Source organism: Miniopterus schreibersii (genome assembly GCF_964146895.1).
Source record: "Miniopterus schreibersii genome assembly, chromosome: 8".
Taxonomy (NCBI): domain Eukaryota; kingdom Metazoa; phylum Chordata; class Mammalia; order Chiroptera; family Miniopteridae; genus Miniopterus; species Miniopterus schreibersii.
The window spans coordinates 49,278,307-49,305,653 of record NC_138109.1 but is presented as its reverse complement, the minus strand read 5'-3'; the positions used below and the strand labels follow the sequence as shown (position 1 = coordinate 49,305,653).

The following is a 27,347-nucleotide window of genomic DNA, read 5'->3' as shown; positions in this document are numbered from 1 at the left end:
ATCTCCTCTAAAGTTTAGGGGGCTTAAAAGTGTTTCTCTTTCACCTAAAAAATGTTCTCAAACATAGTTATTTTCTGAGTAAATCTCTTTCAAAAGAGAAGTTATACAAAGACTATAAAAACTTTCCCTGAAGTGCTTATAAAGGGTAACATAAAAAGTAGGTATGGGTGGAAGAAGAAATAATGTTTTAAGAGCTGTTTTATAAAAATCAAGTATAAGTGATTTGTACCCTATCAGCTTTTTTCACCCTTCTTCCACACGTGCAAACACACACAGCAAAACAGATTTCAACAGGTCTTAAGAAGCAAAGCAGCAATTTACAAAGAAGCAAAATATAAGTCAATCAATCACTGTTTTACAAACAGAGAAAGTAGACCATAGACTTCAACAAGCTATAGGAATCTTCCTCCCCTTACTCGGTGGACTAAAAATTAAAGCAGTGCTTCCAGACCTATAGTAGGTATACTTCACATTTCATTTCCTGAACACTTCCTGTTCAAGCTAGTATAACACAATGAGGAGGCTATGAAACAAATTATACTCCAATCCTAATTTTCACTGCATTAAGATTTTTGCAAAAGAACTACAAAGTTATTGCAATCAACTACTTACATGTGGAAAACAAAACAATGGTATTGATGGGAAGCAAAATCATCTATCTAGAAATACTCCCTAAAACTTACTTTAAGAATACCTTTAGAATGAATATTAAAGTTGATCAAATTTTAGGTGATTTACCTTAAGCATACTATATATTCAACTGCATTTTAAAAAAGTACCTAGAAATCAAAATTATATTTCAAAAAAAAAGAATGTATTCCACACACAAATAAAACCAAAAACCAAACCAGAGTCCATAACAGTGTCTAAAAGCAGATCTTACAGGTTTATTTTGTTTATTTTTTTAAAAAAAGGAACAATGATTAATTCTCCAGTGATGGATCATCCACATCAAATCACCCTCTCTTGGCATCGCCGATGGCTCCCCAAACATCAAAGACAAATTCATCTGGGAACGCAAAGTCTCCAAGAGTTTTGTCAAGTGCCACAGCGAATTCATCTGGATTACCTTTGTCTTTTCCAGCTTCAAATATTGTGGTTGCTATCAAAAATAAATTTTAAAAATTATTGATACATGTGACAGCTTCAGAGGACTGAGAAAAATAGCACCAGAAAAATTACTTTCTAAAAGGAACATGCATAGATATCGCATATTTCTAGTACAAATTAAAACAATGATACTCCCATCACATACCCAGGTAACAAAGATATTTTTAAACAATCTGTCCACCACACCCAGGTTTGCAGCTGCCACCCCTGCCCTCTCGTCCACCGGGGAGTCCCTTCTGTGGGAAGCTCCGGCATTCCTAGGGGCAGAGCAAGGACTCTAGAGAGAAAACCCTGCGGCTAACCGGCCAGGAAACAGGGTCCATCCCTTCCTCCACCTCCCCACTGTCACTAGCTCTCTCAGCCTCCTCTACCAGCCCCACGCTTGGCTCTGATGGCACCTAGTGCTCCTTCCCCAAAGGAGAAAGACAAAGGGTAACAGCTGCAATGAGTCAACCAAGCCAGGGAGAAAGGTAGGAATATATCTTTCTACTCATGGAATCAAGGCAACGTTTTTCTGAGCCCCTTACAAGTTTGGGACAGAAGATGAAGATGGTACCCTTGCTCTGCTTTTCTAGTAAGTTGCCTGGGGAGCCCCACCTCCAGGAGTACGCCTTCCCATGGGAACCGCCTCACCGCCTGGGAGCCCAGGAGGCTCAGCTGGTGGCTTTCTCAGCTCCCTAAAAGCACTGGCAACTAGAAGAGAGATCGTGCGGATGTGATTTGGGACTTGGGTGAAGCACCTCCAGGTAAAAGGGAAACACCAAACCCTAGCCTCTCCTTTCCTCCCAGGTAAGGCTGAACGAAACAGAAGGTTGCATGATTGCTCTGAATGAGCCAAGAGGTCAGGTCCTTCAGTTTAAACCCAATAGGGCTCTGAAGAGCGTTTATGACTGTTCCTCACCTCAAACAGCTCAGGACTAACACACACAGCTATGGGGAAGGGGGGGATTTCAAAGAAAGGCACCACAATCAGAGCAGAAGTGGGATGTGGATGGGGTGACCTGCTGCAGAGGTCGAAGCCCTAGTAAGATGAGGCAGACTTCCACAGAGCTGGATGCCCGGTGTGAGGCTGAGGGTCCAGGCGTTACAGAACAGCGTGGGACTGGGGGAGGGCAGCAGCCGTGCTAATGAGAGATCGGTTGCATACACGGGGACTGATCCCATAAACACACACACACGTAGAATAATAGGAACCAAGTTTGTCACTGTCAAAGAAACATAAATAGGGAAAGGGAGAAAACTAGAATGGAATTGGAATTATAGAGATCAGTGGAGATATATATATACATAGGTATATATTTCAATAGAGAGATTAAAAATATAAAGGTAAATATATGCACACACATTCCTCAATCCACCTGGGAGCAGTGAGACCCAGAAGCAGTGAACACACAAAGCACCCAGATCTTGGTTCTTACAAATCACTCTCGACTAAGAAGTCTCAGACTGAGCTCCTCGGAGCAATGGCTGACTCCAAGGCTGGAACAGGCAAAGTACAATATGAACCAAGAACACCTTCTGCCAGGAAGTAAGAAAGTGTCAAAAATTGTTAGAACATGTGAAAAAGGCACAGAGCTCCCAATGACCAATTCAGGGACAATCTGGGCATTAAAATAAATCATATGGTAATAGATTATAATCCCATTGAACAAAACAGGAAACCACGAATCCAAAATGAAATGATTAATTAATTGACTGACTGACAGGCAGCTGGAAGCAAGGAAGGAGGCTGAGTCATGAGGAATAGGATATTTACATAGTTTCAAAATATCTCCACCAAATATGTATTAATTACAAAGAAAATAACTTTACAGTAGAGCTTAGCAAACACCACCTTACACAAGCCATCAATATGAACAATGTCAATAGTAGAACAAATCCAAACCCCATGCCTCCTGGTAACATGTGAGGGAAAGAATATGCATCCCACTTGTGATATTTCTGCCACAGGGGTAACCTGAATGAATTGTGGAGGAAAACAGGCAAACCAAAACTGAGGAACATTCTGTCAAATGGCTTGCTTGGACGCTCCAAAAGCCACGAAAATCAAGAGCAGGAAATGGTTGCAAATCAAAGTAACATGGTTTTGAACATGCTCTTTTGCTGTAATGGATATTAAGACATTTGGTGAAACATAAGTAGGATATGAATATTAGATGGTAGTAATGCATCAATGTTAATTTCATGATAATATGAAAGGTTATATTGTGGTTAGGTAAGAGAATAACTTGTTTTTTAATTATTGTTAAATTTACTTTTAATTATGGTTGACACACAATAGTATTTCGTTTCAGATGTACGACATAATGAGTCAGCATTTATATACCTTAAAAAAGTGATCCACCACCTCCATGCTGTTTCCTTCAAGGCCAAGCCTATTCAGCAAATTGCCCCCATCGGCGCATTAGATTTCTCTTCCTATAGCTCACCTCCGACCCTATTAGGTAACGAGACAAAAGGACCAGGAAGCTCCTGTCCCTCTGAGATGGTCTGTCATTCCCATATAGAAAAATATTCCTTGGGTTGCCAATGCTTCTTTCAGCAACTCTAAACCCTAGTCTGGCATTCTGACCCAAAGCACCCTGGCTCCAAATGGCTGGACTCCTCTGCACTAACGCTACGCCCTCATAAAGCTGACCGCCCAGAATGCCATCCTGCTTCCTTCCTGCCTTTGCTCAGGACAACCTCCTCCTAATCGCTAGCTCCACCAGCAACATCTTTTCTCTCCTTCAAGGCTCCTTCCTGCAAGAAACTCTGTGTCCACAACTGGTAGTGATATCTCCATCCTCTAAGCCTTCTGCCAGCGCTCTTCACACTTGAGTGTGCAAACAAACTGCCTGGGATGTTGGCAAAATGCAGGTTCTGGTCCGAAGCTCTGCAGTGAAGCCTGGGATTCTGCATTTTCAGCAACTCCCAGGTACTGCCAGTCCCTGGCTCACAGTTTGAGTAATAAAGTTTTACAGGACATATTTAACTTTGCTCTGTATTATCTGTGTTGCCATTATTTCCACCTACATATTTTCTGTCCCATTAGAAAATAAATTATCATCAGATCTTGAATAGCTGGCTCAGTCTTTTATGCATAGTAAATGCTGGTAGAAGGGTAGGCACGGGAGGAGGCCTTGCCATTAGACTATAATAATTTTTGGACTGGCATAGTTAGCATGTATTGGGGAAAGTGAAGCCCAGAACTCTGGTCCCATAGCCAGGATGTGCAAACAAGTACTCAAAACTTAAAGATAAATATTGCAAAAGTAGGACTCAGGTTCAGAATTTTACTTAGTCAACCATTTTAAGTATTTCTTATAGGCCCTACTGATAGCATTTACTGCGACAGTTACCTAAAGATTATACTGATAGAGGGATGACATACAATCTAGTTGAGGGAGAAACAAGATGCACACAGATAAAAGATACAAGAAAACCCACAGACCATTCAGAAGCAGAAATTAACAGTGTGGATGATTTTGTTTTTAATTTTTTTATTTATTGACTTGGGGGAGAGAGAAACATCCATTTGTTGTTCCAATTATTTATGCATTCATTGGCTGCTCCTTGTATGTGGCCTGACCAGGGATGAACCCGAAACCTTGGCGTACAGGAATGATGCTCTAACCAACTGAGCTACCCAGCCAGGGCTGGCAGTGCAGATGACTGGTTCTCTTGAATAGTGAGGGAAACAATGACAGGGATCAGACATTCACAGATGGACACTGGATCAGCCAGTTTCTCTCTCTATTTCTCTCCCTCTCTCCCTCTTTCCCTCTCTCCCTCTCTCCTCTCTCTCTCTCTCTCACACACACACACACACACACACACACACAGAGCTATAAGACAAAAACTTGGTACATGGTTTTCTAGTACCTCAGGAAGCTCAGCAGCACTGTCTGGTGTACCGAGCCCAGACCTATTCAGACCTGGCCTGTTCTCATCTGCAACTCTGGTTTGAGTTCCTTAGTCACAAAATAAGAAAAATGATGGATTAAGATCCCCATACTATAACCTCACAGTCCAAGCTGTAGAATCTCACTCATACACTCATGCTGGCACACACAGCAGAAAAGTGAAGAAAAACTCCTACACACAATATAGTCCCAGAGTTGGCCCAACCTCCAGTTATACAGCCCTACATGTTCTAACTCCACTACCATATTACTAGTAATAACTAGTAATGATCATTGCTACAAATGATAATCGCTATGCCTGTTAATTATGATGTGAGAGGAACTTTATACATATTATTTAATTGAATGCTTTGGCACTCTTGTGAGGTTTTTATTGTACCCCTTTTACAGATGTGGAAATTAAGATTCAGAGTTTAATAATGTGCTCAAAGGCCACAGCTTCAAAATAATGAAATTAGGACTCAGACTCCCTGGGGACCCACCATTTTTGTGCCTCTCATCAGATATTTGGTCAACAAATATTCAGCAAGTATTTACTATGGAAGAAGTACTATGGTAGTAGCTGAGATTAAAAACTGAGGAAGATATGGTATCTTCCTTCAAGAAACTCCTGGTCTCCTGGCTGGGCGTGGCTCAGCAGCTGAGCATCGACCTAGGATCCAGGCGATCGGGGTTCAATTCCCGGTCAGGGCACAGGCCCGGGTTGCGGGCTCGATCCCCAGTCAGGGGCCTGCAGGAGGCAGCAGATCAATGACTCTCTCATCATTGATGTTTCTCTCTCCCTCTCCCTTCCTCTCTGAAATCAATAAAGACATATTTTAAAAAGAAAAAAGAAACTCCTGGTCTTACAGAAGCAACAAAAATACCAATTAGGTAGCTTCATAATTGTGTTGGAAATATTGTGTGTAATACAAAGCTCCATAAATCTTTTAAAAACCAGGAATTTGCTACAAAAATTTTAACAGAAATTGCAAATGCAGTATGCACTAAACATGTTACGAATTTTTGCTAATACATAAGGTATAAACATAGATTTGAAACATCCTTACAGAAGAAATAAACTGGTATGACTGTATGCTTTTTCATAAAAGATTGTATCTCTATTTAAGAGAAAAGCAAAAGAACTAGGAAAATGTATCACATTAACATAACAACAGCTACTAAAATGATTCTCATCTGTTAACTATAATAGATCTGCAATATACTGCAATAATATTTAACATCTGAATACAATCTGGAAATAAATACACCACTAACTGTATTGTTATACCACATATAACAGCTAACTGCTGACCTCTTGTGGCTATTTCAAGAATATCTTTATATCATTACCACTACTGAACAACTTTTATAATAATTTATTTTGGTGATATTGATCAATCTATATTTTCCACAAAGTTCTTAAATACTTAAACAGAACTTTAGACATACAATATTACTGCAAAGGAAAGTCTTGGTATCAAAATGCCAGAATTGAATCTCAGCTCTTTAACTTGTTAGCTGACTTGAGTAAGTTAGCAAACTTCTTTGAATCTATTTTAATAAAATGGCATATAGCAGAATTTAGATAATTAACCATCACCATTGTTAATTTAACCTTTAAATCTATAACTGTATCTCTTTCTATGAAAGGTCTTCAGCACTTACTTTCCCTAATGCTTTTCATAAATGTCAACTCATTTCAAACAAGTCATGAGTCAAACATCAAAATACATCCAATGTAGATTTTTCTAAATGAAATCTATTTCCACCTGGCCAGCATGGATCAGTGGTTGAGTGTCAACCTATGAACCAGCAGGTCACAGTTCGATTCCCAGTCAGGGGACATACATGCCTGGGTTTCGGGCTTGATCCCTGGTAGGGGGCCTGCAGGAGGCAGCCCATCAATGACTCTCTCTCATCATTGATGTTTCTGTCTCTCTCTCCCTATCCCTTCCTCTCTCTGAAATCAATTTAAAACCTTTTTTTTTTTTTAATGAAATTTGTTTCCAAAACTTCATTGGCTTTATCTGAGAAGGATAACTTTCTATAGTGCTTATTGTTTTAAATTCACTGAAAAAACAGAAACCATCCTAGGAAGAAATGTAATTATCTCTATTAAAATACCATTATTATATACTTTTAAAAGAGCAAAAAGGACTTTATAAGAAAAAGTGACTTAGAAACTAGCATTCAGATTTCCTTACTACACATTTCTGGATCTCTTTATAAATTAGAAATCCAAAAATTCCAAAGTTGTTAGAATAATCACCCAACTCCTAAATTGGTATCAATAGAAAATATTATAGTTCTATATACAATTTACACTGCATCTTAATATTCATTAAGAAACTTATATGACACACAATTTTCCATTAAGTTAAGTCAATCCTATATAAGGTCTTAACTCAAAATCTTCCAGAACCTATTTTTCCCCCCAATGGGTAACATTCCAAGGCAACCCTTTGGCACTGCATTGCTTGAAAAGTCCTAGTTCACAACTTAACTTTACAAGCAAACAGAACACTTTTATCTTCAGTTACTCGCTCCATAAACTCACTTGAATTATTTTTTCATTTTCAAGTGGTAATTACATCCCAACATTTTGGGGTTGTTGTTTTGAGGTTAGTGTTTTGGTTTTAGTTATTTTATTGCCATATTACTTTTGTAAATTTTTAATTTACAAAATTAAACTTATATTAACATCTCCAGAACAACATTTCTGAAAACTAAGAAACACGGGGAATACAGACAAATAAATAATTCATCTGTTGAAGCAGTGTAACATTTGTGATTTACATTTCATGCCAATCAGATCTGAATGAGAGAGGTTCCTAATTTAACAATGGGTGCATCCTTCAAATAATTACTTTCTTTGAACTTTACCTCCCTTGGTGACTGATCACATGGCTAATCATGTACAATGATAATGACTTTTCATGTCATTGGAGGAATTTGCTACAGGTGATTAATTATAAAGGTATTTCTAGTTAATTTATAAGAAATTTGTAAGGAACGTTTAGTTCCCTGAATTTGTCAGAGTGAAAGAAAATTGACTCTTAAAAAAAACTGTTTCTTAATTCATTTATAATTACTTGTACCACTGTCCAACATTCTTCCTTATATACTTGTGTATTTTAAAACTAATTTCCTGAACTATTCCCAATTTATACTTAAATAACTATAAGACCTATACCTAAAGTTAAGTTTTAAAGTTGAGAACTGTTCTCAGTTTTCACCTTGAAAAGTGGGCTCTCCAAGGTTGGAGAATCATGCTACTTGATGTCAAAGTACACTATGAGGCCACAGTAATCAGAACAGCATGGTACTGGTCCTGGCTGGTGTGGCTCGGTTGGTTAGTTAGAGCATCGTCCAGTAGACCAAAACGTGGCAGGTCTGATTCCCAGTTGGGGCACATACCCAGGCTGCAGGTTCAATTCCTGGTCAGGGCACATACCCAAGTTGTGAGTTCAATCCCCAGTCGGGGCACATGCAAGAGGCAATGGATGGATGTTTCCCTCTCACATCAATGCTTCTCTCCCCCCCCCCCCCCCAAAATCAATTTTGTAAAAGTGCTTATATAAAAAAAGGAAATTTAGCCCTAGCCAGTTTGGCTCAGTAGTCAGTGTCGGTGCATGGGCTGAAGGATCCCAGGTTCGATTTCAACCAAGGGCAGGTACCTCGGTTGCAGGTTCTGCCCCAGTCGGGGCGCAAGCGGGAGGCAACCAATCGATGTGTCTCTCTCACATTGCTGTTTCTCCCTCTTTCTTTCTCTCTCTGAAAAAGCAATGGAAAAATATCCTTAGGTGAAGATTAAAAAAAAAAAAAGAAATTTATTAAGTACTTGATACAACACACACCCAAGCGCACACAAGAATGCATACAGGCACAAACCCCACTAAGTGCACATTTACTCTTTGCACATCCAGCAGCCACCTCCCCTTCTTAAGGGAATATTTACCTTCATAGAAGGCACCAGGGCTTTCAGAGTCTCAGCCCTTGTGTTTCAGAAATTACTCTCAGCTCCAGAGGTGTGGCCCAGACCTAACCATCCCCCTAAGCTCAGTGACTGGCTCAAGTGAGCCAATCAAACCAACCAGAGACAATCCTGAGCATCTTGTTTGAATGAATGACTTGGCAAAAGCCCTCCCTCTTTCCCATGGCGTTTTACACCAAGATGCAGAGGGGTGGAGCCGTGGCAGTACTTTTGACTTCATGAGGGAGGGTCTGAAGCTGCCAAGAGATACCATGGGGTGTGAAATTAAATCAGAATGGAGAGAAGAGAAGTCACATCCTGATAATAATGTGAGAACTCCAGATCTAGTCATTCTTGAAGCCAGGATCTACCTCTGGACTTTTTAGTTATAAGACCCAATATATTTCCCTCCACCCACGATTTATTTTTTCCTTAAGTCAGTTGGAGTTCAGTTTGTTGTTTTTGTTGTTTGTTATTTATAACTGAGAGAGTCTTAATTGATAAATAAGACTGAGATCCTAATGGTGAATGAGAAATACACAGAAATTCACTGCTCAATTGCCCTTATCAGTCATACACCAGGTGTGTTCTTTTCCTTCATATTTCTGATTCATTTATCACAGGGTTTCATTAATCTTATAAATGTACACAACTTTAATGTAATAAACACAATTTAATCAATGTACAGCTAATATATCAAATAATCCATTTACATGTATCATTTTCAAAATTCTTTTCATATATATTTTTCAAATCCATAAAACAAACCTATGAAGAAAATATTATTACAGTTAATAGATGAGAAACAGAAGTTTAGAAACATTGACTTAACTCTAAGGCTTCACAGCTGGTCAGTGGTAAAGGCCAGGTCTTCTTTTCATTATTCTTTATTATCTCTATTTTCATTATGCTTTTCATTACTATACAGATACATTATATCATGAAAAGTATCAATGACTATAAGTGCAAGACAGACATAAATATTAAGTTCCATCAAATTAAAAAATATAAGACTTTTAAAAATAGTATAATCTTACCTAACTCAGTATCTCGAATTCCCATGTACAATTCAAGAAGATCATCCACTTTTTCAATTGCCTTGGTTTTGGTCTCAGAGGGCTTTATCAAAGAAAAGAGAAGTAAGATATTATACTTGTATATGAACTCTCTTGAATGTCAAGGTGTACACATAGGGGGAGGTCTGAGTGGAGCCAGCTCATGGTTGTTCACTTCAGCTAATTTCGGTGGAAATATATCTAGAATGTGCTCTGCAACTCAATACAAATCTATACAGTAAACACTTATTTTTAGTGTCAGTGAAAAGTAACATAGCCTCACTGGTGTTTTTAAATGATAATTCTGGCTGCTGTGCTGAGCACAGAGGGAAGAGGGGCAGGGTGGACACAGGAAGACTGACTATGTTCAAGTAAGACATTGGTGCCTTAGGCCAGAGTGGTGGGAGTGGAGGTAGTGAGTTGTTGTATTCTGGCCTGTTGTGCATGTAGATCCACCAGAATTTGCTGATGGAAGGGATGTGGGTCATGACAGAGAACAGTCAAAGATGACTACAAAATGTTTCACCTGAGGAGACTGGAATTCATGCATATTATCTTTCATTATCAAAATCTTAAGTATGTTTACTCCTACAGGTGGCTCTGCAACTTTTCTTGGCTCTCAGAGCTTTGGTTGATAATCTCAAATATTCTGAGCCAGTCCAGATGTCTATAAACTCCAGAAAAAGTTGTCTGTAGGAAGCTGAGGATTGCTATAGATCACAGTCTCTTCTCAGGCTCTTAGTTTCTATATTCCTCCTTAAATCCTTCAATAATGTTCATATCGATTAAGTAGGCAATGAATTAAAGTTCGTGCTTTAATTAGGATGTATGGCATCTCACTTAACCTCGTGGTTTTACCTCTCTTTCCAGCTCTAATAGCCATCAGTGTCCATGCATGTCCAAGCAGAATGGTGACTAAATGAGCATAACCTACCACTTCCTCCACGGTGGCAGGGCCTTTTGATCTCAGGCGAAGTGTCTCCCTTCCAGTACCAATTTTTCCTGTCGAGATATTTCCAGCTTTTGACCTTGGCTCTATTTCTGTAAAGATAAAATAGATTGAGGAAAGGTGTATATATTCAGAAAGAATTCCAAAAGACTGCTGGAAAAACTAATGTGGTTTCCATCACAAAACTATGTACAATTATTGTAGAGATTTGATAAAAGTTATGTCTTCTTATAGACTTTCCCAAAGCAAATCTACCTGCCATTCATTAGTCTCATAGGGGAGTCTCTATGAGAGGTCTGGCTACAAAAAGAAAAGGGAAATATTTGAAATATACAGATGGGAAAGACTGGAAGCTATAAGGAATAAAAAATAAAATAATTAGCTTTATTTATTTTATTTTTTATTTCTTTAATCCTCACCAGAGGATATCTTTTTCATTGCTTTTCAGAGAGAGTGGAAGGGATGGAGAGAGGGAAAGAAACATCGATGTGAGAGAGACACATTGATTGATTGCCTCCCACATGCACCCCAACCAAGGCCAGGGATCAAGCTCGCAACTGAGGTATGTGCCCTTGGCCAGAATCGAACCCAGGACCCTCAGTCTGCCAGCTGATAGTTTAACCACTGAGCCAAACCGGCCAGGGTTAGTTGGCTTTACTGTAAGAGTAAAGAGGTGTACACAGCGGGAAAGCAGAGGGACAGAGACACTGTTGTTTGAGTACCTACCTTCTGTTTGATGCCTGTTCACAAAATCTCATTTAGTATTCCCACCAATCTGTGAGGCAAAGTATAGCCCTCATTTTACAGAAAAGGAAACTAAACTCGCTAAGGCGCAGAGCTGGGATTCAAATCCAAGTCTTGTGATCCCAAAGTCTGTACGCTTTCCTCAACACTCCAGCACCTCGCCTCTTAGAAGCACAGGGGATAAACTCAGAGGTGACATAAGGAGAGAAGCAGGTTCTAAAGAAAAAGAGGCTGGGAACAGGTTCCACGGAAGGCTTCCCTCAGGGGGCGAGCAAGAGACAGGGAGCAGGAGTCCAGGGGAAGCCACTGTTTCCCTTACGCTTCGTTTGTGTCTGTTTTATTTTTGGTTTTGGTTTCCCAGGTCGCAGAGTTGCCCCCCAATACTAAGCAGTAGCATAAGTGAGTGAAAGGGTAGGGTGGGGACTGAGGATAACTGGAGGGGCACCCCTACCTAGGCCACGCCAATCCCTTATTCCCTGTGGGAACGTCGGCCTGCGTACTCGTTTGCAAAGAAACTGGATACTCGGAGTTTTTTATGAATCTCCTGATTTTTAAGTTTTGGCCACTGTGTCAAACTTTTAAAAACACTGTGGTAAAAATAAGAGAGACCTGAGGATCGGATTCCAACCACAAGCCACCAGTTTATAACTTCTGCAAATATCCTCCAAGGCCCCTTGACTGAGGCCTCTATGGGGCAGCAGTTTGGGGCAAGGACAGGAGGTGGGGGGCAGATGCTGCACCAAGAGCTGGAGGTAACTGATCTCCAATGGGGAACCCCAGGACAGGCTGGTAAATACAAGCAGGTGGAGAGACCCACTGCACGAACACATTCTTACTGACTCAGAACCTGGAATAATTCCCATCTTCAACAAGAACTGTTTCGCTATTGAGAATCTACTCCAAAGTGATTAAGGATTTTACGTATTAATTTCGACCTGCATTCAGGGACAGAATTACCAAAACATAAGTTTTCCTCTGAGAAGGAAAGAATTAAAAATGTTCATGAGGTAAAGTAGAGCAGATCCCCAAGGCAAACGCCTATAAATGGTGACTGGTGATGCTAATGCTAATCATGGTGGCCAGAGTCTCAGGAGACCGGAGCTACATCAGCAAGTCTACAGCGCTGGTCTCGCCAGTTACACTGTGTCCCGTTTGAGGAGAATGGATTAACAGAAGCAAGATGCCCAGTATAAATTTTCCAAAAAGGGGCCCAAAGAAACGGACAAGGTCAGTGTGTCATCTGCACCATCCAGGATTCTGTACCGCCCAGCAACGCGAGTGCTCTCAGCTGCGCCGTATGTACACCTACAGTGCTCAAGACGGTGCCAACTTAGTAAATAACCTTATGCTCCTTTACCGCACATACACCACACCACCGAGATTTAACCAAGTGACCTGCTCTGTATGCTTTGTCTGCCCATATAAATTTGCTGCGGGTGGGAAATGAGCTGCTCAGCTAACGTGTGTTTTGGTCCACAGCTACGTATACATTTCCAGTTGTAGAGTGATAGATACACTGGCGTTCTAACTTAGCAACAGGTCTCTTGTAAGTTTGGTGAGCATGAGATAACCCTGGAAAACTGAAGAACTCTGGATACATTGGAAAAAATAAAGGGTTTCTGGGATTTACAAAGCTAAGGACCCAGACTCTGGAATGCGGGAGCTTCACGAAGGGGTTGTCGTCCATGCCTGTCAGCCGTGTCAGCCAGCTGCCCTCGAGGATGTCTCTATCTTACTTGGCTCTTACCTGCAACATCAGTTGCTTGAAGGGAAAATGTATGTAGAATAAAATATTTTTTTTAATTAATAAGATTTTTTTAAATCCTCACCTGAGGATATGTTTTTTTTATTTTGAGAGAGAATGATGGAGGGAGGGAAGGAGGGGGGAGAGAGGGAGGAAGGGAAGGAGAGGGGAGAGAGACAGAGATGGGGGGAGAGAGAGAGAGAGAGAGATACCGATGTGAGAAAGAAACATCAATTGGTTGTACAAGACGACACTCCAACAAACTGAGCCACTCGGCTGGGGCAATAAGCTTTATTTTTTAAAGCAGTTTTAGGTTCCTAGCAAAAGTGAGCAGAAAGTACAGAGGTTTCCCATACACCCCCTACTCACACATACACATCGCCTCCCCCATGACCAACATCCCCCACCACAGCGGCACACTGTCACAATCAATAACCTGCACTGACACATTACCACCTAGTTTAAGTTAAGGTTCACTCTCGGTGGTCCATTCTGTGGGTTTGGACAAATAAGTAATGACATGTATCCACTTTTGTAATGTCATGCAAAATAATTTCACTGCCCTAAAAAATCCTCTGTGCTCTCCTGTTGGTTCCAGATTTCCTGTTATCACTGAGTTTATGGGGCCTTCCCTTCGAGAGCAGTATCTCACAATCAACCACTTGGTGGCACCAAAGCAGAAGTTAAATTTTAAATTCTGGCTTGGAGGCCTTCATGAAGGCCGTTTTCACCGCTAGGGAAACAGAAGCCATCTTCTCTATGATCCTGTGATTCAGGAATATAAGTCAACCAGTGTATACATGAAAACAGGCAGGATGCTTCTGTTCACACATTGGGGGAGGCAGGGGGAGAGTGGGCGGTGGGAGCATTCTGTGGTTTTTTAACTTTTTTAAAGATTGTGACTATTTCAGTCTGGCCTACTTTGGGGATGCTGGCCTGTCCAAGTATGTCTAAGCAACCAGGCCAAGCCCTAAACCGGTCACCTCACTTCTCATGAACACATCTGCATGGGGCTCTGTGGCGGCTGAGCAGTGAGAGGGATGTGGTCCACACAGCAGACACTAGTAAGCAGCCTGCAGCCAGCCGGATGCACTGGATTCCCAGGGCTCCCCACCCCTGGGAAGCATACTCAGTACCTGCTGCTGCGGGTTGCTTAGGCACAGGACACTCACAGCTGCTCCTAGTCACCGAGAAGCAGTCCTGTATGTTCCCGACCCTTTTGTGGCAATTATATCTGTTATTCTAATTATGTAATTTAATTTAGAAGTACAAGAGCTGGTAGGTGTGAAACGAGGAGTTATTATTGCTAGGAAAACTAGGTTAGCTGCTTTAGAAAGACTCCATAAAAGTGAGTTGCAAAAAAAACAATTAGGTGTGGGCAAGATGACGCTAGGAGATTAGAGAAAAAGTACCTTTAAACATCCATCATTTCACATATCTGTGTTTTTTTAAATGCAACAGAACCCATAGATATGCATTAAGGTTGTGATTACATAAGAAGGGTAATAAAGCTCCGATTTGTGTCCTCTGCTCAAAGAAAGGGCCTTTCATATCATGAGAGTGGTAAAAGAATGTATATTTATATATCTTTGAATGTGTATAAACACTTGTATTATTGTTTAGAATACCCCACTTCAACTGGCATTTTCAATAAACAGACCAACCCCCAGTCTCTGCTATATCAGAGAGACAGGAAAATGGAGACGGCAAAAGATACCTGTCTTTAGACCTCCCTGGGACCCTAGGGAAAGAAGAGGGACAGGAGCCAAAGCCTTACTTTCAGGAGGAACACATGTAACATGACTTAGATCCCCACTGGCCCAGGCTGACACAGTGGGGAAGCCGGGCACTCTTCCACTTCTGCTCAGAACAAGGTCTGGCTCTGGTCCTGAGGTGGCCTGGAGCACAGATCACAGCTTTCACAGCATCATTTCTGACCCCTTCATCCTACATTCCTACTTTAATTGTTAAGCTTAAAAACAGCTGATTGCTGTTATCTACCTTCTACTCATGATTGACATTCATTCCAAATGCTCCTTAAACATCATTCTAAGAAGTCAATCACTATTTAGGGTGAGTGTCTTGGGACATACAGATTACAAAGTTTTTAGTATTATTAATTATGGTGATTGCACTTTTCTCAGATTAAAAACGTGAGCATTTACTAAATTTTGTGTTAATGGGAGTTTACAATGTGGATGAAAAGGGGTTGTATGGAAAGTAACCTCACTGAGTAATCTGATCATAAATTCCTAAATGGGCAGGTCACACCCGAGACATATAACTTCTTTAGTAAAAGGTTTATCTTGCCTCAAGCAAGCTTTGTCCATTGTTTCTGCGAGTTTAGGTTCACACATCTTTAAAATGCCTCCCATTGCCCAGCGTGGCTCAGCGGTTGAGCATCCAGGAGATTCGATTCCCAGTCAGGGCACATGCCCGGGTTACAGGTTCCATCCCCAGTAGGGGGTGTGCAGAAGGCAGCCGATCAGTGACTCTCTCACCATTGATGTTTCTATTTCTCTCCCTCTCCCTTTCTCTCTCTGAAATCAATAAAGATATATTATTTTTTAAAATAAAATTCCTTCCATCAGACCCCTTAGAAGAGAAACCACCCTCAAGAGAGCACATAATCCTGTTAACTATTCTGTAATCCAATTCCTACCTGGCTTTCTCCCACCTTCATGTAATCTTCCTTTCGTTACCTCTTTAATCCCAAATGCATAAAAGGTGCAATGGTTGCCTTGAGAAGCATTTTTCTCAATCTGTTGAGATGTTGCTTCTAGGCATATCATATCCTCTCTTTGGCTTCAATAAATTTTTATAAAAATTCTCTACAAGTTTGGGCATTCTCAGGTCAACATGAATTAGAGTAGAAAAGAGCACATATTTAGCCTGGGTCTCAGTCCAGCTGGGTCTTCCTATTGGACATGCATTTATCAGTTACACTCAGTATTCATCTAACACATCTGCTGCATCCCACAAAAGAACCTGGCTCTTCATTTATCTTTTCCCATAGTATCTTTGTGGTAGATGCCAAACCCGTGGCTAGTTAGCTATAAGAAGGGCAGAACAAACTCTATGACATAAAAAGATTAAGCGGCATGCTCTACCCCCAAAATTTGTCATTGCGAGCACTTTAAACCTTTGCCAAAAAATACATGAGAGCGCCACTGTCAGATAAAATGCAAAACATCTCAAACAACTTTTCTCCCAGGCATTCCCCAAACCATTTCTACACCCCCACTGCCTCATTTCCAGTTATCACTTTTATCACTTTTATCACTTTCTCTAGGCTCTGAAGGCAGAAATCTTGGGAGTCACATTTGCATATTCTCAGCTTCCTTCCTCTCTGTTTTAGGGAAACATCATAATGCACCTCCTACCCCCACTTCTGCCTTTGCAATATTACCCAGGCTTTTTTCTTTTCTTCGAATTCCCACTGCTGCCCCTAATCCCAGCCCTTATCATTTACCCCCAAACTGCTGCAGCAGCCCCTTACATGGTTTCTCCTCTAATCAAATATAGCTACATTGTTCTTCTGGGTTTAATTCTCCAAAATCTATTTAATCCTGTCATTTTTCAGTTCTAATATCAAAATGATTCCCAATTATCCTCTAAGACAAGCTCAGGTTCCCCTCCTAGTTTTCAGAGTTCTTCTTAACGTGGCCTGGAGCTACTTTTGCGGAAGCATTTGCTGCAGTCCCTCCTGCGAGGCTCTTCACTGTCCTGAACACTTCCCATAGGAAAGCGTCCTTCCTTGTCCATACTTTCCCCATCCCCCAAGGACAAGTTCAAGTGCAATGTTCTCTAAGAATCTTTGTCACCTAGTCCAGCCTACTCATCATATCTTTCCCTTCTCGGAACATCCATTTAAATTTCTGTAGTGGATTTAAATTTTACTCCAATTCTGGAAAAAATAGATGTCAGATTGAACCTGACTTTAAGCTCCCTGCACCACAGATATGGTGAGAAATTGAGTCTTGGTTATGCTGGAGAAGTCTTTCTCCCCCTCTCAAGATCTGGAGGGCTGATGTTAGACTCAGTTTACACAGACTCTACCCTGAAGCTCTATATCCAAGTCAGGGTGCCAAGCCCAGGGCACTGGGAGTCTTTCACCTCAGGTTATAAGGCCATAGCTCTTACAGCTCTAATATCACTATGTAACTCTATCAGGCATCCTGTCACCTCGCAAGGGAAGTGACATTGGAATGGGACAGTGGTCCCTGATAATAGTGGGACCTGACAAAAATCATCTGTCCCGTGGCTTTCTCTTTGGGGAAGTTCCTCCCAATCTTACCACTTCTCCCAGCCACCATCACACTCTAAGCCTTAGAAGCCCTCCTAATCACAGACGAGTCAGCAGAATTTCACTTTGTTTAAATTGCATTACAGCACATATCATAGTTCTAAAGAGGCAATAACACATAACGTTGAGAGCACAAGCCTGGGAAGCAAACAGGAGTGGAATATTATCCTTGCACCTCCCGCCCACCACTGAGTGACCTCAGTGAGGTATTTAACTGCCCAAAGCCTCAGTCTGCTTATCTAGAAAATTTCATAGGAATGGCATGAGGATTAAATCAGGCCCTAACAGTAGTCCTGGTAACAATGACACATTCATGTAGCACTGTGTGCCAAGCACTATTCTAAGTACTTTACATGCATTATTAACTCATTTGATTCTCAGACTTTATGAATAAGTCAACAGGCATGGGGGGGCAAGTAACTAGTCCAAGATCACATAGGTAATAAGCAGCAGAGACAGGAATTAACCCAAGCAGTTTGGCTCAGAGTCTATGCTCTAGACCATGATACCATATTGTTTCTAATAAGCATTCAATAAATGGTACCTATTACTGCTATTAATAGAATTACTTGATTTTTTTTGATTGATTATAGAGAGGAAGGGTGACAGAGAGAGAGAAACATCTATTTGTTGTTCCACTTGTTTACACATTCATTGGTTGCTTCTTATATGTGCCCTGCCCAGGGGTCTAACCCACAACCTGAGTTATTGGAATGATGCTCTAACCAACTGAGCTACCAGGCCAGGGAGATTACTCAACTCTTAAGGAATCTGCTCCTTTATGTAAACTGTAAGCTCCTTGAGGACAACAAAGATGCTGGCAATGTAACAATTGTTAAAGAGCTGGCTCCAGAGCCTCAACGCCTGGGTTAGAAGCCTGCCTCCGTCACTTGCTAGCTCCAAACCCTTAAACAAATTGCTTACCCTTTTAGAATGTTTGTAAGGATTAAATGATTTCCTACTTAGCAAGTACTTATTCAAGTGAATTGTGGCTATGACAATGACATACTGATATATTTCACTATTTGATATGAGACGTGGTATCACCCACCATCCATCTTTCCAGGATCTGGAAGAGTGCCAGGATTCTCAACAAATACTTGCTAATCAGCAACTTAACCACATTGTTTTCCCTGTTTCATGTAGGTTCATCTTGCTTCTAAAATTACTCCATAAAGAAAAGGTTACACCTTCATAATAACAGTCGTTAATATTAGCTAACTTTTGTTGACCTTACAAGGCACCAAGGACTGTTCCATGACTTTTTAAAGACGTTTAATCGTTTAAAACTCACAGCAGCCCAATGTGGTAGATGCTACCATCATCTTCAGTTTCATGAGTTTCATGTGTGAGGAAACCAAAGCAAAGAAAGGTTAAGTAATTCACCTGATGTCACATTATCACACAGATGTATGTGGCAGAGTCTATGTATTTAATGACTTGCACTTTTGTTGTCTCTTTTGTGACTTTTTTCATATTCCCCAGGATATCTGGTAGAGTTCAATAGATATGAAAAAGTACCAAAAGCATTTGTAGTTTGAAATAGCATGAATAATAGAAAGTACTTTTAAATGTTTGAAATATCTAAAAAGTCATACAAAACTTAAAAGCCAAAGTTTCTCTTTAAAATCAAAGTGTACTTAATCTTTAAAAATGAGTACATAAGTTAAGCTGAATCGCGAAGATGAGGTCCGAGTTTTCCAGCTGTGAATTACTCAAAGGACTCAGACATAATTCACATACTGAACATCCTATTCTGATGGACACATAGCACAGAAATACAGACTCTAAAAGAAGACACAGTCCAGAGGCCTGTTACAAAACCTAACCCCGAAATAAAGACTATCAATGCTTTAGGAGGTCAACTTTCTTTCAACTCCGTTTCTCATTTTCAAAACACTTTACAGAAACATTTCAAGCCTCCTTCCACAAACCTCTTTCCATAAAGAGCAACAACTACAAATTTTAAAAAGTCTCCAGGATAAACCAAGCAAAGACTCTTCTAAGTAAAACTGAATCAAAGCCTCATACATTTAATATTTTTCTGCCATTAAAAGGCTTCGTGGGAAAACAAACCAGTTGAACTAGTCTGGTCCTAAAGCCAGTTAAATGGAAGAGCAAATTTTCATAGCCTTGGGAAAATCTAGGTTCACAGGGCACACTCTGCAGGGTTGAGCTCATTGTGGAGATATATTCCTTTTCATTGGCAAAAGAGGAAAGGAAGTGAGCCATGCCCTAAAAAAAAGAAAAAGAAAATACCACTAGAGACATTCCAGCCAATACTTGATAAGGACTGGGAAGGTTGCCATCAACTCATGGCTAGAAGAAGGAAAATTTGGATCAGAAGGCTGCTGACCAAGAGAAACTATGTGAGATATTTCCCATTAAACTACAGATTTTCAACAAGGGAGTCATTTAAACCAGTGGCTTTCAAATGTTTTTCTCTATGACACACAGTGAGAAATATATATATCATATCATGACCCATAAATACACACATATATAAATATACATATATACACATACACACATATATATAAATAAAACTGAAACACATATGCATACACAGAAACAATGTAATCAAAATAATACCCACCGTTACTAAGCACAAAACACTATGAAATTTTTAGTTCTATTCTACTTTGTGAAAGAACACTTTGATGCCATCAGGGTCTCTAGATAGCCCATTGTGAAACAACCATTTTTATAGTACCCAACACCTAGCAGAAAAATCCTTAAAACCAGTCACCCAAAATCAACTGACAATACCTTTAACTCTTCAGATTCATTCTAATACACCAAGACTAAGTGTATCATGCTTGGCTAGAGTCAGATTCAAAATCAAGAGAAAACTAGCACTGCTTTGCCTAAAGAACAAGGTAACAGCTTAGAGAAATGGGAATCTGGGCATCTGCCTTTTTCCTACCCAAAAGGAAACTTCCCCTTCACTGTTCCGTGTGATTTTGGGGGGCCTGTCAGTCATATAGCTTGCCTTCCCCACTATCAAGATGAGCATGCGACCTAATCAGTTTCCCCCTGTACCCCAGGAATTTGGATCATGAGTGGAGTAACATCGAGGCAGAAAATAATTGGAAGAAGTCAATTAGCCAGTACCATGAAAGGTTCCCGGTTCACATATCTCTGAAACAACCATGGTTCCTGAGCTTCCCAAGACTTGATCAAGTCTTTGTTTCTGAGACTTACCTATTAAGCTTTAGAAAAAATGTCTTTTCCTTAAATTAGATAGTGCTTATTCTGTAGCTCTCGAAAACATCTTGACACACATAATGGGCCCTAGAAGTGGGATGTGGCTAGTGGTAGACCTACATCTGGAAATGGGAGCAGGTAGTAAGGATGCCCCTATTCGTGGCTGAGTTGTGTAATCATCCATGTTACACCTTTACAAGGCAGCTAACTGCACTACTCCCTCTTGCATTTTGGGACACACAGTCCACATGCCTTTGCAGGCTAAATCTTTAAGAAAATTGGTAGGAAAATACTGGAGTGTGTGGCCATTTCTGACAACTTTTGGCAAAATCCCAGAAATGACTTAGCTTCGGTCGAGGTGGCCTATCTAAATCAGAGAAGAGAAAATTCAACCTCACCTAGACGGGTCCTTTCTCCTGGTAGAAATCTAAGATTTAAATAGTCAAATAATCATTTTTTTAAAAACCTATGAAATTTGAATCGATGCATCAAGGATAATGCTAGAAAAACAGGGAGGAAGAAAACATAGCAAAAGATTAGGACCAAGAGAACTGGGGGAAACCTAGTTGCTCAGGTGCCTCCTGATGTATACTCCCTCCTTGGCAAAGAGCTAAGTGATGGGATGAAGTCATAGGATGAGAAACAAATTAGTGTTGCCTTTATCTCAGAGGCAAAAAGATAAACTGCAAAATTAAGGGCTCAAGGATGGGCAGGGCAGTAAGACCTACTTCTGAGGGAAAAGTCCCCAGGCTGCAGCCCAGAGGCAAGGACCAACCCACAGAGTAGAAAATGCGTGTAGACCAGCAGACTTAAGTTGTGTACCATAGAAACCTTGGAAAATGAAAACCTGCCATTGCTCCAAAATCAACCTCCAGGTATCCTAACCCACAACACCACCAGAATTTGGGGTGAAATAATATACCCTCACTAGGAAAATTGTACTCGGTGTTGTTCTAAAACCTTTCATGGAATTCTTATGAGGCAACAAAGAAAAATTGGAAATGATTAACTCTGGAAAACCAGATTATGTGGTAGAAATAAATGTAGAAAGAAAATCATATTCCTTGGGCTCTACTATGAGAATGACTTTGATTTACAGAGTCTAAATCAAATAAGAATACTGTATTTCTCTCAAACTGCCTACGTGCTATCAATTTAGATGCTACGACACAATGGGAAGTTGGTTACCAAGCAAAGTGACTTCAAAAGGAGCTGCTGGATAGAAATCCAAGTGCTGGCCCACCTTCCTCTGTGACCAGTGAGCTCAGACGCTGCAAGGCACCATGCAGCATCACTGTATCCACAGCCATGGTTTCTAGAATGGTCCCTCCAGGAGCAGCACTGGCAAAAGGCATCCTTTCCTACACCTTCTTGGAACTCTGTCTCCCACAAGTAACATAACTTACATTATATTTCTATTAAATGGCACAGAATCACTTGGAAGCAGAAAAAAATGTCCAATTCCATATGGCTAGGATCTGCCACGTACTTGCTGAAGGAAGGAGAAATGTAATTCCCCAGACCCACTGAGTTCTCCCATCATTAACATTAACTACCCTGAGAAAATAGCCATTAGACAAACTACAAGGAATATTCATGTTCTGTGAGCAGAGGAAAGAACGTCAAGTGGGTGGGGTCACGGATGAGTAAGGGCCGGCCCAGAATAATTCTGAAGATATTTTGACACTGATGAACACTAGGCCATCACTTGGCTTATTAAAATAGTGCTGGGTACTGAGAGAAGCTGGCACATTTTCCTGGACATGAGATGGCCCTGGGGGTTTGAACAAGAGTTGGAACACAGCTGCCATGGCTAAAACCAAGCCAGTACAGATGTCACACCAAGTAATTTCATACCATCCCACCCTGCCAATTCAGAATGCCAATGGAGGAAAAGTATTGAAGGAAGTCTTTAAAATAGACTAGATAACTATTCTAAATACCGATTCTCTGTGTAACTAAGGTTTTTGCTATTTAGGTCCATGAATGACAGTTAATGTAGTTCAGAGAGCTGAATAAAAAGCTTACTGCTCAGGAAGATGAACGCAATACAATGCGCTGTTCTTGGTTTGGAACAGCCACATCGAACTCAAAGGCTCCAGAACTCCAAACGCTTTTTTTAGAAAATGTCCTTCTAGGCCATGTTTCTGTCCTTCAATGGTTGCTCTCCTCATAAGTAGCACTATTCTTTCCTGTGTTCTTAACTGAAGCACATGGCACCACACCGAGGTGCTCATTTCCCTTAGAGAGAAGTCAGGGAAACTAGAAATTTCAGGGGGAACGCTTTGTAAAGTATATGATGTCTAACCACTAATACAAAATAATATTCAATGTAAACTGTAATTGAAAAAAAAATGTTTCAATAAAAAAGTAAAAAAATAAAAAACAATTAAGCACTGAGAGAGCCCTGAAAAATATAACTAATCATAGAAATAGTGGTAATATTTTTTTTTTAATCCTTACCCAAGGATATTTTTTCCGTTGCTTTTCAGAAAGAGTGGAAGGGGGAGGGGAAGAGAGAGAGAGAGAGAGAGAGAGAGAGAGAGAGAGAGATCAATTGGCTGCCTCCCACACGTGCCTTAAACTGGCCGGAACAGAGCCTGCAACCGAGGTGCGTGCCCTTGGCTGCAGTTGAACCCGGGACCCTTCAGTCCACAGGCCAACGCTCTAGGCACTGAGCCGAACTGGCTATGGTAATAAAACGATTTTTAAAAGAAAGATAAGTCAGGGGAAAGGACCATTTCACACACACACACATAAAACCAACTTACCAAATGCCTTCTTAGGTTCTATTAACTTCATGGTAAACAGTTCCTCTTTTTTTAATTCCTTTAACTTCTTAGCAACATCAAAATGACGCCACCCAACAATATTTTCTCCATTTATGGATTCAATGTGATCCCCCACACAGATTGTTTTAACTGAGTCAATTACGCTGCCATCTTGAATTCTCTGAAAGAAAATTAAGGATAATGCTTAATATAAAATAGAGCTGGGTAACATTACTTTTCATGTTCTCGAGGCGTTATACACACTATAGTAACATATTAACAATGCAGTTTAATGCTCAGTTAAAAACGGAAGACGAAGCAACGAAAGACAACCCTCTCACCTCCAACCATTCTCCTTTCTCTGTAGCATTCAGAATTCAGCTCCATCAGTCACCACCTCCTCTGAGAAGCTTTTCCTGACATCTCCCCCAGCCCCAATCTTGGGGAAGGTGCCACTCTCATGCTCCTACAGTACTTTTCGCTACGTATTCTGAGCTCTAGGCCAAACACTTTACATTTACTATCTCATTTAATTTTAACAACCTTAATGAGAGTTTCGTGTCACAGATCAGGAAAATTGAGGCTTAGGAAGATCAAGTAATTTTCCAAGTTCAGCATAACCACAGTGCAATTGTTCATTGACCTCTCCGGCTCCATTACTGAATTGTAATGTCTTTGGGGAAGGAGATGGTCTTATTGTATGCCTTGTACCTAGCACAATGCCCGCAGAGAAAAGTCCCTCTATAAATGACAACTGAATCATTCCAACATGAAGCCCATTACATAAGAATAGAGCTTGAGCTGTTTATACTGGCTATATTTTTTTAAACCTTTGTTACAAATACCATGACTCAAGACTTCGTACAACCTAAGCTAAGAAAATTGATAGTTAAGAAAAGGCAGGTGTGGTTACCACTTGGGGACCAATAAGAATGATTTTATACTATCATTTTTCATGTAGATATTTTAGGTGAGGAGAATTTAGGGCCCAAGGAGAAATTTCAAATTGATTTTTCTTCAATCTATCTTACTTATATATAATACATCTCTACTGCAGCCTCAAAATAAGCCCTACACCTCCCTGGGATAGCACTAAGAGTTTCTGACGGGATTTTAGGACAGGAGCTCCAGAAAAACTGTATAAGTGACAACCCTGCAAAAGTTGGACAGGTTCCTCCACAGAGGTAAGAAATGGAGCCAAATGAAGGCCACAATCAGTCTCAGGTGTCACAAGTCCTTCATGGTAATGACAGGATAGGAATACCAGGGGCTGCTGCTACTATGTGATAAAAGTATGTGTAGTCCCTACTCTTGCCAGGTGGAAGATTAATAGAAAAACATCTGAATTAGTCTAAGGCTGATGGATCACTGTGTCCAATATTTAAGAGAAAAACTCATCTCATGTACCCCAGCATCTTCACAATATTACCAAAAGAAAAGAAAAAAAGTTGTAAAAGACTAACCTGGGAAGGTTGGGCATTTTTAATTTTTGAATTTTATTAATAATATTCCAAAACTCACAACAGGTTTCTTTTTTACCCCGAAATTTTAAGAACACTGCTATGTTCATTTTAATAGTAACTGTTACTATGCTTCATGCCAATGACACAATAATGCCAATTCAAACAGGGCTTATCATTTATCATTACAATGGTTCATTATAAAGCAAAGAAACCAGAGATTTCATAATCTAACTAGCATTGTTTTATTATAGGTCCATATTAGCCTTGTAAGCTATGGAAACAACAGGGGTAACCACAACACGCCACTCCTAGAAACATAAGCCAGATTAAACAGAACACTAAAGTCCAAAGAAACAAAGAAAAAAAAATCTCTAATATTCTGTCACCTAATCATTCTTAAACCATTAAAGAATGTGAAAATCTATAACTCTGACTTTCTTCTTAATTTTTATTCTAAGTTATTTCTTGATACGTTCTGAACCCATTTTTTTTTCTTCTTTTTTTTAATGTATCTTTATTGATTTCAGAGAGAGGAAATGAGAGGGAGAGAAAGAGAGAAACATCACTGATGAGAGAGTCATTGATCAGCGGCCTAACCTGCAACCCGGGCATGTGCCCTGACCGGGAATTGAACCCCGATCGCCTGGATCCTAGGTCGACACTCAACCGCTGAGCCACGCTTGGCCGGGCTGAACCCATTTTTCTCAATCAACTACACCATACAAATTTCAGTTTCACATATTATTTTTCATGTAAGACATTGTTATAATTTTATTTTTTAAAGCATTATATAAAACTAATTAAATAAAAGTATTTAAAGACCTGTATGAATCTTACCAGTAAATTAAAGGGCAGAGGAACAGAAATCTAGGGTCACCTGGCCTGTGAGTAGCCACAGAAGTCACCAGAGGAGTGCCCAGACAGAGGGAGGAAGGGCAGTCACCAGAAGCCAGCAGGCAGCAAGGTGAGAGTCCAGGTGGGCAAGAGAAAAGTCAAAGCATATGTAACCATCAGGGGCAGCAGATAAGGCTCTGGGATGAAGAGACAGGAAAATCAACATAAGAAACCTACAGAAGAGCACCATAAGGTCAACCAGATATAGAAGCAAAGTGGGGGATGTCCCTGAGCCTTAGCTTTCTAAGTAGATAAAGTATGAGGTAGCAATTGAGACAAATTCTGAAATCTAATATACTTTGATAATCATGCCATAATATGATAGAGATTAATAATGTTGCTAAAGGTGTTATTCAGGCACAAAAGACTAGTAAAGGGGGGAAAGAGGCATTCATTCTATACTTTTATATTTACTGAGTCACTTAACATCATTCTCTAAAACACAGAACTTTCTCTCATCTGACTTTGGAGGATGCTGAAAAAAGCAAAGAAGACATTAAATGTTTTTTGGAAGATAAGAATTAACAACATTATTAAACTTAGAGGTCCCCAACCATTTCAGACCATTATTATAGTATCTTCCATCATTCCATCCCGTATATTGACAGAACTCTGTCTTCTCTCCACAGGTATCAGCAGAACTCTAAGGTGCCATCCCACCCTCCCCAGAGTCTTAAGCAGCAGATTCAAAGTTGTTTGAGCTGCATGGTCAGCAACTTTGAGATCTGTGCTGCTGACCCCCCCAAAACGGTCCTCAAACTTTGTTCAAAATAACAAACTAACATTCATATAACGATTTTAAATAATTGTTTCATTTAGTCCCCACAACAAGCCTAGGAGGGCAATATTTAATATTCCACTAGTGAATGAGATCAAAGCACAATGAAACATGGCTTAACGAAAACAACACAGCTAATCAACAACAGAACTGGGTTTCAAATGGAGACAGTAAAATTCTAAAACCTCATGCTCTTTCCACAAAACACTCAGAATCAGACAGATCTAACTAACCCAAGATCAAATGTCTAGTTAAAAAAAGAAACAGAAGTCAGATGAGATGACCCCAAGAGCAGAGTTTTGGGTTATACCTGTCCAAAATGACCTATCACTTTGATAATCATTTTGCAGTATATATATATATATATGTGAATCAAATCAATGCTCTGTACACTTTAAATGCACATAATGATATATGTCAATTATATCTCAGTAAAGCTGGGGGAGAAAATGACTTGTGATCTTTG

The 27,347-nt window shown here is 40.2% G+C and overlaps 1 protein-coding gene across 1 annotated transcript in view; it reads right to left on the bottom strand.

Moving 5' to 3' along the window:
* Nucleotides 1-793: 793 nt before the first annotated feature.
* GIPC2 (GIPC PDZ domain containing family member 2) overlaps nt 794-27,347 on the bottom strand; it is a 58,000-nt gene continuing 31,446 nt past the window's right edge. The window contains exons 3-6 of the mRNA XM_081143547.1: nt 23,747-23,927; nt 10,960-11,066; nt 10,008-10,089; nt 794-1,102 (exon numbers count right to left, since the gene is read on the bottom strand). Of these exons, the coding sequence (XP_080999673.1) occupies nt 957-1,102; nt 10,008-10,089; nt 10,960-11,066; nt 23,747-23,927 (516 nt within the window). The 3' untranslated portion in view covers nt 794-956. The remainder of the gene's footprint in view (nt 1,103-10,007; nt 10,090-10,959; nt 11,067-23,746; nt 23,928-27,347) is intronic.